The sequence below is a fragment of the Danio aesculapii genome, chromosome 14 (assembly GCF_903798145.1).
Source record: "Danio aesculapii chromosome 14, fDanAes4.1, whole genome shotgun sequence".
Lineage (NCBI taxonomy): Eukaryota > Metazoa > Chordata > Actinopteri > Cypriniformes > Danionidae > Danio > Danio aesculapii.
Genome location: NC_079448.1, coordinates 329,287 through 341,337, shown reverse-complemented (window position 1 = coordinate 341,337; position 12,051 = coordinate 329,287). Strand labels below are relative to the sequence as shown.

Here is a 12,051-nt window from a genome sequence, read left to right as displayed (position 1 = left end):
TAATGATTTACTTGAGTAAGAGTACACATCTTTAAATGAACTCAAACAGTAGACGTTAGCCAACAGAAGTAAATGTAATCCGTTACTACCCCCCTCTGATAGTAACCCATGACGGTAATCTAATGTAGAGCTCATGAAAGCATGAACAGGTTTTTCTGCATTAGACAGCAGATGTTGAGCTTTAACAACATTTATAAGATGAAGACATGCAGTTTACAGACGCTTAAAGTCTGGCGTTCACATATCAGCAATGAACACACAGCACCAGTGTTCTGGGGGGTTTCTGGAGGTAAAACTAAACCTGCTTTTCTAAATGTGACGAGTCGTCTAATTTTAATATCAGCTAAATATCTCAGAGCATAGCTGTTCCCCACACACACACACACACACACACACACACACACACACACACACACACACACACCACATCTGAAAATAGATGAGAGTCACTTTCAGAAATTCAGCTGCACGGTGTGTGTGTGTGTGTGTGTGTGTGTGTTTTGGAAATAGATCAAAAGGAAATGATCACTTCCTGCAGGGTTTTTTGAGTGTGTGTGTGTGTGTGTATGTTGTGTGTGTTTGTATGTTGTGTGTGTTTGTGTGTTTGATGATGATCATCATCAGAGGACGACTGATGTTCATCACACACAGGAAGTGAGTGACAGTTCGCTGAGGGGGGCGTCACCACACACACACACACACACACACACACACACACTGGAGCTCGGTGGTTGTCTCCCGCTGTTCAGCAGATGAAGGTAAGCTGTTTTCCAGTCGTTCAGATCCGCTCTGCTCGCTCTACTGTACCTACAGTGGAACAGTTCACTCATATTAACACAAACACATGAACATTTACTCTCTGTTTACTGTTTAAAGAAGATGTTTTGAGGAATGCTGAGGGATGTCCATAATAGGGAATACAAATACTGTACAAGTCAATAATTACAGGTTTTCAACATTCTTCAAAATATCTTCTTTAATGTCCAACAGAAGAAAGAAACTCTTGATGGGGAGTCAATAGTGAGTATGTTTTCATTTTAGTGTGAACGATCCCGTTAAGCCCGCCGAGACGGAGAAGAAATACACAAGAATAATATAGCACATTACTTTCTCTAATAAATAGCGATCAGTACAGCTTTAGTTCAGTTTTATTTCTTATTAAAAGTCATTCAAGATTACAATATATTAATTTTAAAAAGACCTTTACGCAAAACTGTGTATTCCTCCACAGTGTAGATTCAGCATCTGAACAAACGGAGATAAAAACTGATGAACAATACAGTTAGTTCCAGCTTTATATTAATGAACTCAGATTGAAAACACATGAAGATTAACAACACCCTCATCTTGCTGGATTTCATAAATATGATCATTAATGTGCGCTGTAACAACATCTCTTGATGATGAACACTGGCCATATTTCTTCATTCTGCTCTGTCCACTGCTGATGATGAACAGGTTAACAGAGTGACTTTATTGACATTTTAACCTTTTAAAATAGTAATATAATGAATATAAATAATATCTATAGAAATAAGTCTGTAAAAGAGCAGAAAATTGTAATAAATAATGCCGAACTGTAAATAATTGACCATATTTTCCACAGTTTTCTGTATTTTCTGATCATTTTTTTATTTTCTCCTCATTTATTTCTGCTTTTGAATTGCATTATGGGATCTTGATCTTTCTTCCAATAACTTTTAACCTTGAAAAGCCTTTTCTGCACATGTGTAACTGTGTGCAGAGCTATATTGTGTGTATTGGTGTGGTATTTTATGCTACATAAACCTTATAATAAACTGCAGCTCATTTTCTCTTATCTTACAGACTTATTTCTCTATAATGCACTCTAAACCTGCCGGAACTGCTTTCGCTGTGTGATTATTTAAAAATAACCATCAGAATCATCAGAATCCAGCTTTCCTCATGCTCATATTTAAAACAGCTGAAATTCCCTCATCACGGGATATTCATCAGTAAATCATATTTTGATTCAGATTACTCTGTGTAATTCTCAGCTCTCAGCTGATTTGACATCTCCTTAATAATCTTGGGCACACCGGTGGACAGTAAACCGTCTGCTTTCTGTTCCTCTTTTCCAGGTAATCAGACCTTATTTGACTTCCTGCTGATGCATATTTCAGCAACTAGTGAGCAAATATTAGCCTTTTCACATATACGAAATTAGCAGTCAATTCCCGTTTAGAGATGATGTGTGAACAGAACCTGTTCTAATATATATATATATACACTAGTCTGTGTGTTATGCTGATTTTACAGATATTTGCTGGTATTACTCTGTGAAATGAGCTATTGAAATATATAATATCAGGTACAGAAGTCTGATTTTTGGTTGGGGAAGGTCCTGCTGATCTCCAGGTGTTGTTCACCTGCATTAGAAATTGATGGTAAAACACCGTCCTGTTATTTCAGGAAAAGTACCTGAATTGATCTGTTGTGGTGATTCTACAGTTACTTTGGTAACACATAGAGCCCTGCACAGACCTTAAATCTAAGCCCTGGTCTGAGACGCACAGGCTGCAGCCCTGCCCGTGTCCAACAGCTTATCAAAATCTTTGGCCCGAGTCCATTTTTTCTCTGCCAAACAGCTCATACTGTTACAGCCATTAAAACAGAGCAGATGTGTATCTAATTAAAGCTGAAGCTTTTTCATTTGATTTTTTATCAGAATAATTTAGAGAAATGTTTGGAGATTTTTAAATGTAAGCTTTATTTTACATGACATCGATATCCAAGCGGTGTGTGGTCCACAGTGAGTTTACTCAATTTAACCCAGTGGTGCAGGCAGCCGTATGTGCATACCTGAAATGACCATTCAGATAACTATTGTTTAAAACAAGGTAAAAGAACAGCTAAAACAGCTAAACTTAATCGAGACATTTGCCAAACGGTCTAAAACTAATGAGACAAATATTGATCCCCCACATGACCGCAGTCTTATCAACACCTGAGCTGGGGGAACTCCAGGCCCAGCCTGTGTCTCTTTGATCGGACAATATGAATCCAGCTGCAGCTGCGCAGCCTCCTCATGTGGATCCGCTAACCCACTCAATGTGTTTTAATAATGTATCTGACAGACTGGCACAAATAAGCAGACATCTCCAATCTCACAACCAGTTTCTGAGTTCTCTCACACCTCCAACAGAGTTTGTTCTTCCGAGGTAATATGAGAACACGTACTGCTGCGGATAGTTTGTAAACGCCTGTTAGAAGTTCAATTGTAATTGACTGGCGCTATAGATCATTTTATTGATTAACAGTGAAAACAGCTGAATAACTTCTCTGAAACTGTCAATATTTCACTTTCATTTAATTTAGGCTGGGTTATTATTTTATTTGACAGTCCAGTTGGTGTTTTGGCACTGAAGTGGACTTGTTTTGAAGCACTTCACCTCAGATGTTATTTGTTCTTTTTTTGTCTAGTAGATAACTGACCAACAAATAAATATAAACTAATTGTGTCAGAACTAATGTCCTTAAATAATGTACCGTTTGACAGCAAGCATCAGTGTTTGTTGAATTGAATTGAATTAATTGATCTGTTGTGACGATTTTACAGTTGCTATGGTAACAACAACTACAGTAATTGATCTGTTGTGGTGATTCTACAGTTGCTATGGTAACATGACAACTACAGTAATTGATCTGTTGTGGTGATTCTACAGTTGCTATGGTAACATGACAACTACAGTAATTGATCTGTTGTGGTGATTCTACAGTTGCTATGGTAACACAACAACTACAGTAATTGATCTGTTGTGGTGATTCTACAGTTGCTATGGTAACACAACAACTACAGTAATTGATCTGTTGTGGTGATTCTACAGTTGCTATGGTAACATGACAACTACAGTAATTGATGTTGTGGTGATTCTACAGTTGCTATGGTAACACAACAACTACAGTAATTGATCTGTTGTGATGATTTTACAGTTGCTATGGTAACACGACAACTACAGTAATTGATCTGCTGTGGTGATTCTACAGTAGCTATGGTAACACAACAACTACAGTAATTGATCTGTTGTGATGATTTTACAGTTGCTATGGTAACACGACAACTACAGTAATTGATCTGTTGTGGGGCAAAATAATCTGCCAATCATGAATAATCTTATGTCTAAAGGAAAAACTAAATTATTCTGCTTCCTCCATTGTCAGATTATTCTGCTTGTTTTAAAGTAAAACTCAGTTCATTTTGACTCATTAATGATGAAAACTACACAATATTTATTACTTGTCTAGAAAATGCTGACTGATTTTAAGAATTTTCAGATGTTTGGATTAGAAACAAAAATAAAACTGAGTTAAAAAAGCAGTTTTTGTGCTATATATATATATATATATGGTAGTTTATTCATGCGTGTTTATTAATGATGAATTTCTCGCACCGCGCACCCCTCATATATGAAGCCGGAAACGTTGAGCTCTGTCACACCATCACTGTGTCTGATGCGCTCTGTATTTATGTGTCACAGTGTGAATTAATGCTCTGATATTAAGCTGAAGTTCTCAGAAGTGTCTGATACTCCTGAAAAACAGGAAACAGCAGGAAACCACACAGAGACTGACACTATAATTAACTGTAGTGTAGACCTGATGTACAGCAGAAACACTGAGGATCCACAGCAGCAGATCTGACTGATGATCTGTACAGGAGAAACAGCAGAATAACCTGTAGATCAGCTGCTGTTCAGAGCAGCGCTGCCCAACAGGACTCCATTACTGCGGTGTGTGTGTGTCTCGGTTCTGCTCCAAATATCAACACATAAGTCAAGAAGCATTTCCTAGATGAGGATAATGTAAAGCCTTGTGTTGAGGAATAATGAAGAGTTTTACAGTAACACAAGCACAATATCACGCTAGGGTTAAGGAGAAACACAGTTCATTTAGATGCAGAGAAAAGGATGAGAAATACATGTGAAGCACAAGACAAAAACACCTAGTGTGTGTGTGTGTGTGTGTGTGTGTGTGTGTGTGTGTGTGTGTGTGTGTGTGTGTGTGTGTGTTGGCAGGAGCAGATTGTGTCTATAATGATGTGTCTTCTGTAATGATGGTGAGTGTTCATCACATCTGCTGTTATTCTTCAAAGTGTGTGTTTGTGCGTGTGCGTGTGTTGTGCATACATTTGTGTGTGTGAATCTTTGTGCATGTGTGTGTGTTTTTGTGTGCGTGTGTATATATGTACCGTATATGTATGTGTGTGTGCTTATGTGAGTGAGTGTTGGTGTGTGTGTGTGTGCACATTTGTATGTGTCTGTCTTTTTGTGTGTATGTGTGTGCATGCTCATATGTATTTATGTGTCTGTTGTGTAAAAGTGTGTGTGTGTGTGTTTATGTGCATGTACACTCACTGGCCACTTTATTAGGTACACCTGTCCAACTGCTTGTTAACGCACATTTCTAATCAGCCAATCACATGGCAGCAACTCACTGCATTTAGGCATGTAGACATGGTCAAGAGGATCTGCTGCAGGTCAAAGCGAGCATCAGAATGGGGAAGAAAGGGGATTTAAGTGACGCTGAACGTGGCATGGTTGTTGCTGCCAGACGGGCTGATCTGAGTATTTCAGAAACTGCTGATCTACTGGGATTTTCACGCACAACCATCTCTAGGGTTTACAGAGAATGGTCCGACAAAGAGGAAATCTCCAGTGAGCGGCAGTTCTGTGGGCGCAAATGCCTTGTTGATGCCAGAGGTCAGAGGAGAATGGCCAGACTGGTTCCAGCTGATAGAAAGGCAACAGTAACTCAAATAAGCACTCGTTACAACCGAGGTCTGCAGAAGAACATCTCTGAACACACAACACGTCCAACCTTGAGGCGGATGGGCTACAGCAGCAGAAGACCACACCGGGTGCCGCTCCTGTCAGCTAAGAACAGGAAACTGAGGCTACAATTCACACAGGCTCACCAAAACTGGACAATAGAAGATTGAAGAAACATTGCCTGGTCTGATGAGTCTCCATTTCTGCTGACACATTCGGATGCTCGGCTCACAATTTGGCCTCAACAACATGAAAGCATGGATCCATCCTGCCTTGTATCAGCGGTTCAGGCTGCTGGTGGTGGTGTAATGGTGTGGGGGAGATTTTCTTTGGGTCCATTAGTACCAATTGAGCATGGTGTCAACACCACAGCCTACCTGAGTATTGTTGCTGACCATGTCCATCCCTTTATGAGCACAGTGTCTCCATCTTCTGATGGCTACTTCCAGCAGGATAACGCACCATGTCATAAAGCTCCAATCATCTCAGACTGAACATGACAATGAGTTCACTGTACTCAAATGGCCTCCACAGTCACCAGAGCTCAATCCAATAGAGCACCTTTGGGATGTGGTGGAACGGGAGATTGGCATCATGGATGTGCAGCCGACAAATCTGCAGCAACTGTGTGATGCTATCATGTCAATATGGAGCAAAATCTCTGAGGAATATTTCCAGTAGCTTTTGTTGAATCTCTGACACGAAGGATTAAGGTGGTTCTGAAGGCAAATGGGGGGTCCAACCTGGCACTAGTAAGATGTACCTAATAAAGTGGCTAGTGAGTGTATGTGAGTGTCTAAATGTCTGCATGTTTGTGTGTGTGTGTGTGTGTGTGTTTCACTGATCAGGTGTGTGTGTGTGGTTTCTCAGGATGGCAGGTACAGAAGAGATCGGGACAGATATGTGCACGCACACCTGTGTGAAGGTTTGTACATGAAATGACCAATCACACATCAGCATCCACTGTCAGACAATCAAACCCAGAACAAACACACACACTCTCTCTCTCTCTCTCTCTCTCTCTCTCTCTCTCTCTCTCTCTCTCTCTCTCTCTCTCTCTCTCTCTCTCTCTCTCTCTCTCTCTCTCTCTCTCTCTCTCTCTCTCTCTCTCTCTCTCTCTCTCTCTCTCTCTCTCTCTCTCTCTCTCTCTCTCTCTCTCTCTCTCTCTCTCTCTCTCTCTTAAACACACAGAGATAAATATCCAGACCTGTCTGAGTTCAGAATGTGAGGAGTGTGTGTGGTGTCGTGTCTCCATCTAGTGTGTGAGATCCATCAGTGCAGCTCAAACACACATCAGGAGTGTGTTCATGAATGTTGTTGAGTGATGTTGATTCTGCAGCAGGTCTCAGTGTATGAGCTGAATAGAGTATGATCAAACATGATCTGCTGACTGTCCTCTGAGGGTCCCGCATGCGCATCAGCCGCTTTACACCTGTTCACACACACACACACACACACACACACACACCAAAGAGAAATACAGGATCTAAAGATGAGTGACCTATGTGTGTGTGTGTGTGTGTGTTAGTTACAGAGAGCAGCCCTGCTGAACGGGCCCCTAAAAGTCGCATCCGCACAGCAGTAAGTGTCAGTGTGTGTGTGTGTTATGAGATGTTTGTGCATGTGTGTGTGCTCTGTTAAATGTGTGTATTGTATTAAATGTGTTAGTGCATGGTTTATTAGATGTGTGTGTCTTATTAGATGTGTGTGTGTGTGCGTGTGTTTTTCTGAAATTGAACTTTTATTAGATCTGAGTGTGTATGTGTGCGTGTGTGTGTGTGTTTTATCAGATTTAAGTGTGTGTGTCTGTGTGTTTTATTAGATGTGAGTGTGAGTGAGAGAGTGAGTGTGTTGTATCATATATGAGTGTGCATATGTGTGTGTTTTGTAAAATTTGTGTATTATATAAGATGTGTGTGTGTCTGTGTTGTTGTTTCAGATACGAGTGTGTGTATTGTATCAGATATGTGTATATGTGTTTGTATGTATGTGTGTGTTGTTGTTTCAGATATGTGTGTGTGTGTGTGTGTGTGTGTGTTTTCAGGATGCTGTGGCTCCTCCTCCTCCTCGTCCTCTGCGTGTTCTGCCAGGTCTTTATTCTTATATCAATGTTTCTCACTATAATAGCTCAGGTGTTTCAGGTGTGTGTGGGATACTCTGAGCTGTAAGATGAAGAGCTGCAGTTACAGACATGTTTTATTTACAGCTGTAATGTTGGATTTGAGGAATTTCATATAACATGAGAGACGCTTGTCTGATTTCCCCTCTCAGAACGTAAAGGACCAGCCATCAACCGAGACCTCAAACCTGGGAGACTGCCGAAGAGTTCATCAGGTACAGCTGTGTGTGTGTGTGTTTGTGTGTGTGTGTGTGTGTGTGTGTGTGTGTGTGTGTGTGTGTGTGTGTGTGTGTGTGTGTGCGTGTGTGTGTGTGTGTGTGTACTGAGCTGAACGGCTGATGGATGTTAAAAAAACAAACACATACTGTAGTTGTGTGTGTGTGTGTGTGTGTGTGTGTGTGTGTGTGTGTGTGTGTGTGTGTGTGTGTGTGTCTGCAGATGGCCGATTGGAGTTCATGGGATCTGCTGACAGGGTAAGGTCTCTTTAATCAGGATTTCTGATAATAGATATATTAATAAACAGATCCAGATCACAGTTCAGTGTTAATATTAATATATTATTCATATTATTTAGTGGAAAAAAATGTAAAGAAAGTCTAATTATATTTTAATCCAATGTTTTTGCTGTTATAAAACAGTCTAGTGTGCAATTATTACCAAATCTGTCTCAGTTACAGAAATCATAAGTGGAGAAATACTAGAGTGTTTCCCTTGAGTAATATTAACACTAATATACATCTAAATGAATGAACAGGTCATGATTCTGCAGGAGGAACTGCAGCTCTGTCTGAAGTTAGTTTGAGCTTTAGTCATCCTGAACAGCTGGAAGATAACATTAGATCAGTCACAGTATATGAATATATGGAGAATAATAATGTGAAGTGCTCAACCATCACTGGATTTATTCATACGTTTGATGTCAGGTTATGAATTAACAATAGTCAGTCATTGATTATGGACCATCTGAATCAGCTATTGATTCTCCATGTGCAAAACTGTAGATTGAAGCATTAATGAACCAATTTACCCATAAAAACACCTTTTTACCAACAGAATCAGGTAATAACGGCTCTTACACGCGGATTTATTAAGGCAAAATTAAGATAATGAAGTTAAACCTCTTTAAATGTCCCGAGCTAGCTTGTGTTGTTTTATATGATGCTCATATATATACATCTCTGTCCTTGCAGGCCTGTGCATCTCCACCGAGGTAAATCAGCTCACTTATGAACAAGATCATCATCCGTAATGCTGTAATGGATGTGTTCTGAAGTGTCTGTGTTTCTGTTTTACAGGGCAGTGAAAACTAAACCTAGAGATCACCTGAGTTTACCACCGACTCCACCAGTGAAGATCATCACTGAGCACCCAAACCACCCTCACCAGTTTGATGATTCTCCTCCAACCAGACCAGCACCAGAACCGCAAACCAGAACTAAACACAGACCTGAATGGACACAGTGAGACACCCACATACTGCAAATATGCACATATAACTGGCACTGGTTATTACAGTTAATAATCTCATCATGCCTGGTTCTGCTGGTTAGTGCAGCTCTTACATGACAATAATCTGAGAGGTTCAGTATAATACTGATTTAACACTAGTGCCTGGGCTACTGTGCTGAATGACTTAACCCTCAGAGGTCGAGGACCGAGTATACGTGTTTTGAGGCGTCTTCTCAAACTGTTTTTAGAAACGCGTCAGTAAAATGGGCTGAAACTCAGCAAAGATTAAACACACTGAATGAATTCTGAATGATTTTAAGATAATGAGCTTCAAAGTTTTTGCATTCCTTATAGCAAACAGTATGAGTGTAATATATATATATATTTTAAATAAAAAGTCTTAAAATGTAAACAACTCATAAAAACATCCCATAATGTAAATAAGTTGTCATTTAATAAGGTGATGATATATCTACAGCTTGAAGTGTGTACTTTTAAATGCAGCGAGTGTTGAAATGTTGAAAACAAACATTGTTTGATAAATTAATCAGTACTAAACCAACACCATGTCTAGTTTCAGTCTGAGCTCATTATTTATAATGAGACCACGCCCACGAGTCCACGTGAGATGCGCGCCCTTTGAATACATTCATTCATGACAGACAGACCTGCACAAAGCTTGGAAAGTACACTTTACAACTCATTTTGAAAACAAATGTTGTCACTGAATAAAGTGTTGCATGCAAAACTGTTGCAAACAAATTATTTGTGTTGAATTTAAACAAATAAATGAAATTGAGCATTGTTCAACTTAATTTGTTTGTTTAAATTCAGCCCAAATAAATTGTTTACAGCCACTTAACATCAAAAAAATTAAGTAAATCCAAGGAATCATCTTTCAATAATTGTTTTCAGTGTAGGTAATCCATAGAATTCTCCCGCCAGAGCGCGCATCACGCCGGCTCTTCCTGTGTCCGCCATTATTACAAACAATGAGATAGCTGCCCACAAACAAACACAGCGCGCTGGAAAGGTCACGCGATCATCATCGGGTATTTACTGTATTTATTAAAGGTCTTCATATTTTATTTTGATCTAAATTAATTGTTTTTCATGTTTAAATGATTATTTATTCTTGTGTTTAAAGCTTTTGTCATTACACTTCTTCAGTGTCTCAGAGTCATTCAGAAATGATTATTAAATGCTGGATTAATGCACAAGAGAGTTTTTATTACAACAGTTTAGCAAACAGGTTTATACCATTTTAAATATATAGCTTTTGTGCATGCTGTACATGTACACATACAGAACTCATATTTGCATAGCATAATTGAGTTCAGCCCATGTTGAGAATGATTATTTCCTCCATCTGTCAGTGAATATAGGCAGTGTATTTTGGTGCATTTAACCAGAACAGATTTATTAAACAGATATATTTATTACAGTAATATTTTAGTCATCAAACATATTGAGAAATGGAAAGAGAATACAATTAAATTCAAGCAAAATATTGCAAAAATAAATGACAACCTACAACATTTCAGCTCAATTCTTCATATTTTTGCTTCTCTTGATTTTTCCTCTTTATTAAATTTGTATTTATTAAGTTTCTACAACATATAAATGTGGCTGTGCTAGTTAATGGAGCGTTATTGTAAGTTATTTAGTTAGATAAGCTCCAGATTTGGCTTCAGTATTGACTAATCTAATGTATATGCACTAATAGAATATTGTAGAGCTTCCTGTTAAACCTGTGAAGTTAATAGAGAGATTTGTGAGGGGGGTTCTTATATATGCACTGTATATTGTTTACCCATATATGTTTACATAGTCACACAGCAGGTAATACAACAAGCATTCAGTTTGGGCTAGCTTTTGCAGATGGACATTGCTTCACAGTGCACTTGATGGGGGCGTGGGAGAGTGTCTCTTGTCTCTCCAGGTGTGATTTATTCATGACCATTGTCACTCATGCACTGAGCTGAGATCAGCCAAAACTATCTTAGCAAACTGTGTATTATTGTACTGTTTTCTTTGAATGACAGAACAGAATAATGTTCACTTAACTGGGAAGTATGCTAGTCTGTAAGACTGGTTGTTTAAAAGTCGTTCAGGCACATTCACTGTGTTTATTTCCCTTTTTTCAGCTACACTTTCCTCCAAAACTTACTAACCATGCATAATTATTTTTCCTAAAGCATGCAATCATGCACATCAATATTTCTCATATTATTGTAGCACAGTTTGTGCTGAATACAATAAAAACATGTTGGCCAGAACTCTGTAATAAACAGCTGAAATAAGCACAAACGTCAGGGCATGTCAAAACATCTCAGGGGCCCCAAAAACACCTCAGACCCCTGAGGGTTAACACTAGTGTACTAGACCATGTGTGCCTGGGCTACTTTACTGATTGACGTAGTCCAGTTATTTGATCACATGACCTGTTTTCTTGTCTGTTGGTGGACTTGTGAACTGTCTGATTTAATGTTTTTATTTTTCAGATCAAGTCGGAGTGGACAAGAGAACGTAAGCTCATTTATATATTTATATATAGTCAACTCAGATTCGTTAATAAGCTTTGTTGTGTGCAGTCAAATAAAACTAAGTCAGTCTAGTGCTGCTTTAATATTTACCTCATGTTGACTGTAGTATTGATCATTGATAATAATACAACACTAATAATTATGAAGT

The 12,051-nt window shown here is 38.9% G+C and overlaps 1 protein-coding gene across 2 annotated transcripts in view; it reads left to right on the top strand.

Moving 5' to 3' along the window:
• The first annotated feature begins 600 nt into the window (after window positions 1–600).
• The window catches only part of LOC130241125 (cytokine-dependent hematopoietic cell linker), a 14,500-nt gene continuing 3,049 nt past the window's right edge, over window positions 601–12,051 (top strand). The window contains exons 1-11 of one of the 2 annotated variants that reach the window (XM_056472854.1): window positions 601–758; window positions 2,019–2,102; window positions 5,037–5,077; window positions 6,660–6,714; window positions 7,318–7,370; window positions 7,834–7,879; window positions 8,061–8,123; window positions 8,347–8,381; window positions 9,099–9,118; window positions 9,204–9,368; window positions 11,862–11,886. In XM_056472854.1, coding sequence (XP_056328829.1) covers window positions 5,072–5,077; window positions 6,660–6,714; window positions 7,318–7,370; window positions 7,834–7,879; window positions 8,061–8,123; window positions 8,347–8,381; window positions 9,099–9,118; window positions 9,204–9,368; window positions 11,862–11,886 — 468 coding nt within the window. In that variant the 5' untranslated portion in view covers window positions 601–758; window positions 2,019–2,102; window positions 5,037–5,071. The remainder of the gene's footprint in view (window positions 759–2,018; window positions 2,103–5,036; window positions 5,078–6,659; window positions 6,715–7,317; window positions 7,371–7,833; window positions 7,880–8,060; window positions 8,124–8,346; window positions 8,382–9,098; window positions 9,119–9,203; window positions 9,369–11,861; window positions 11,887–12,051) is intronic. The other variant, XM_056472853.1, reaches the window with a different exon arrangement.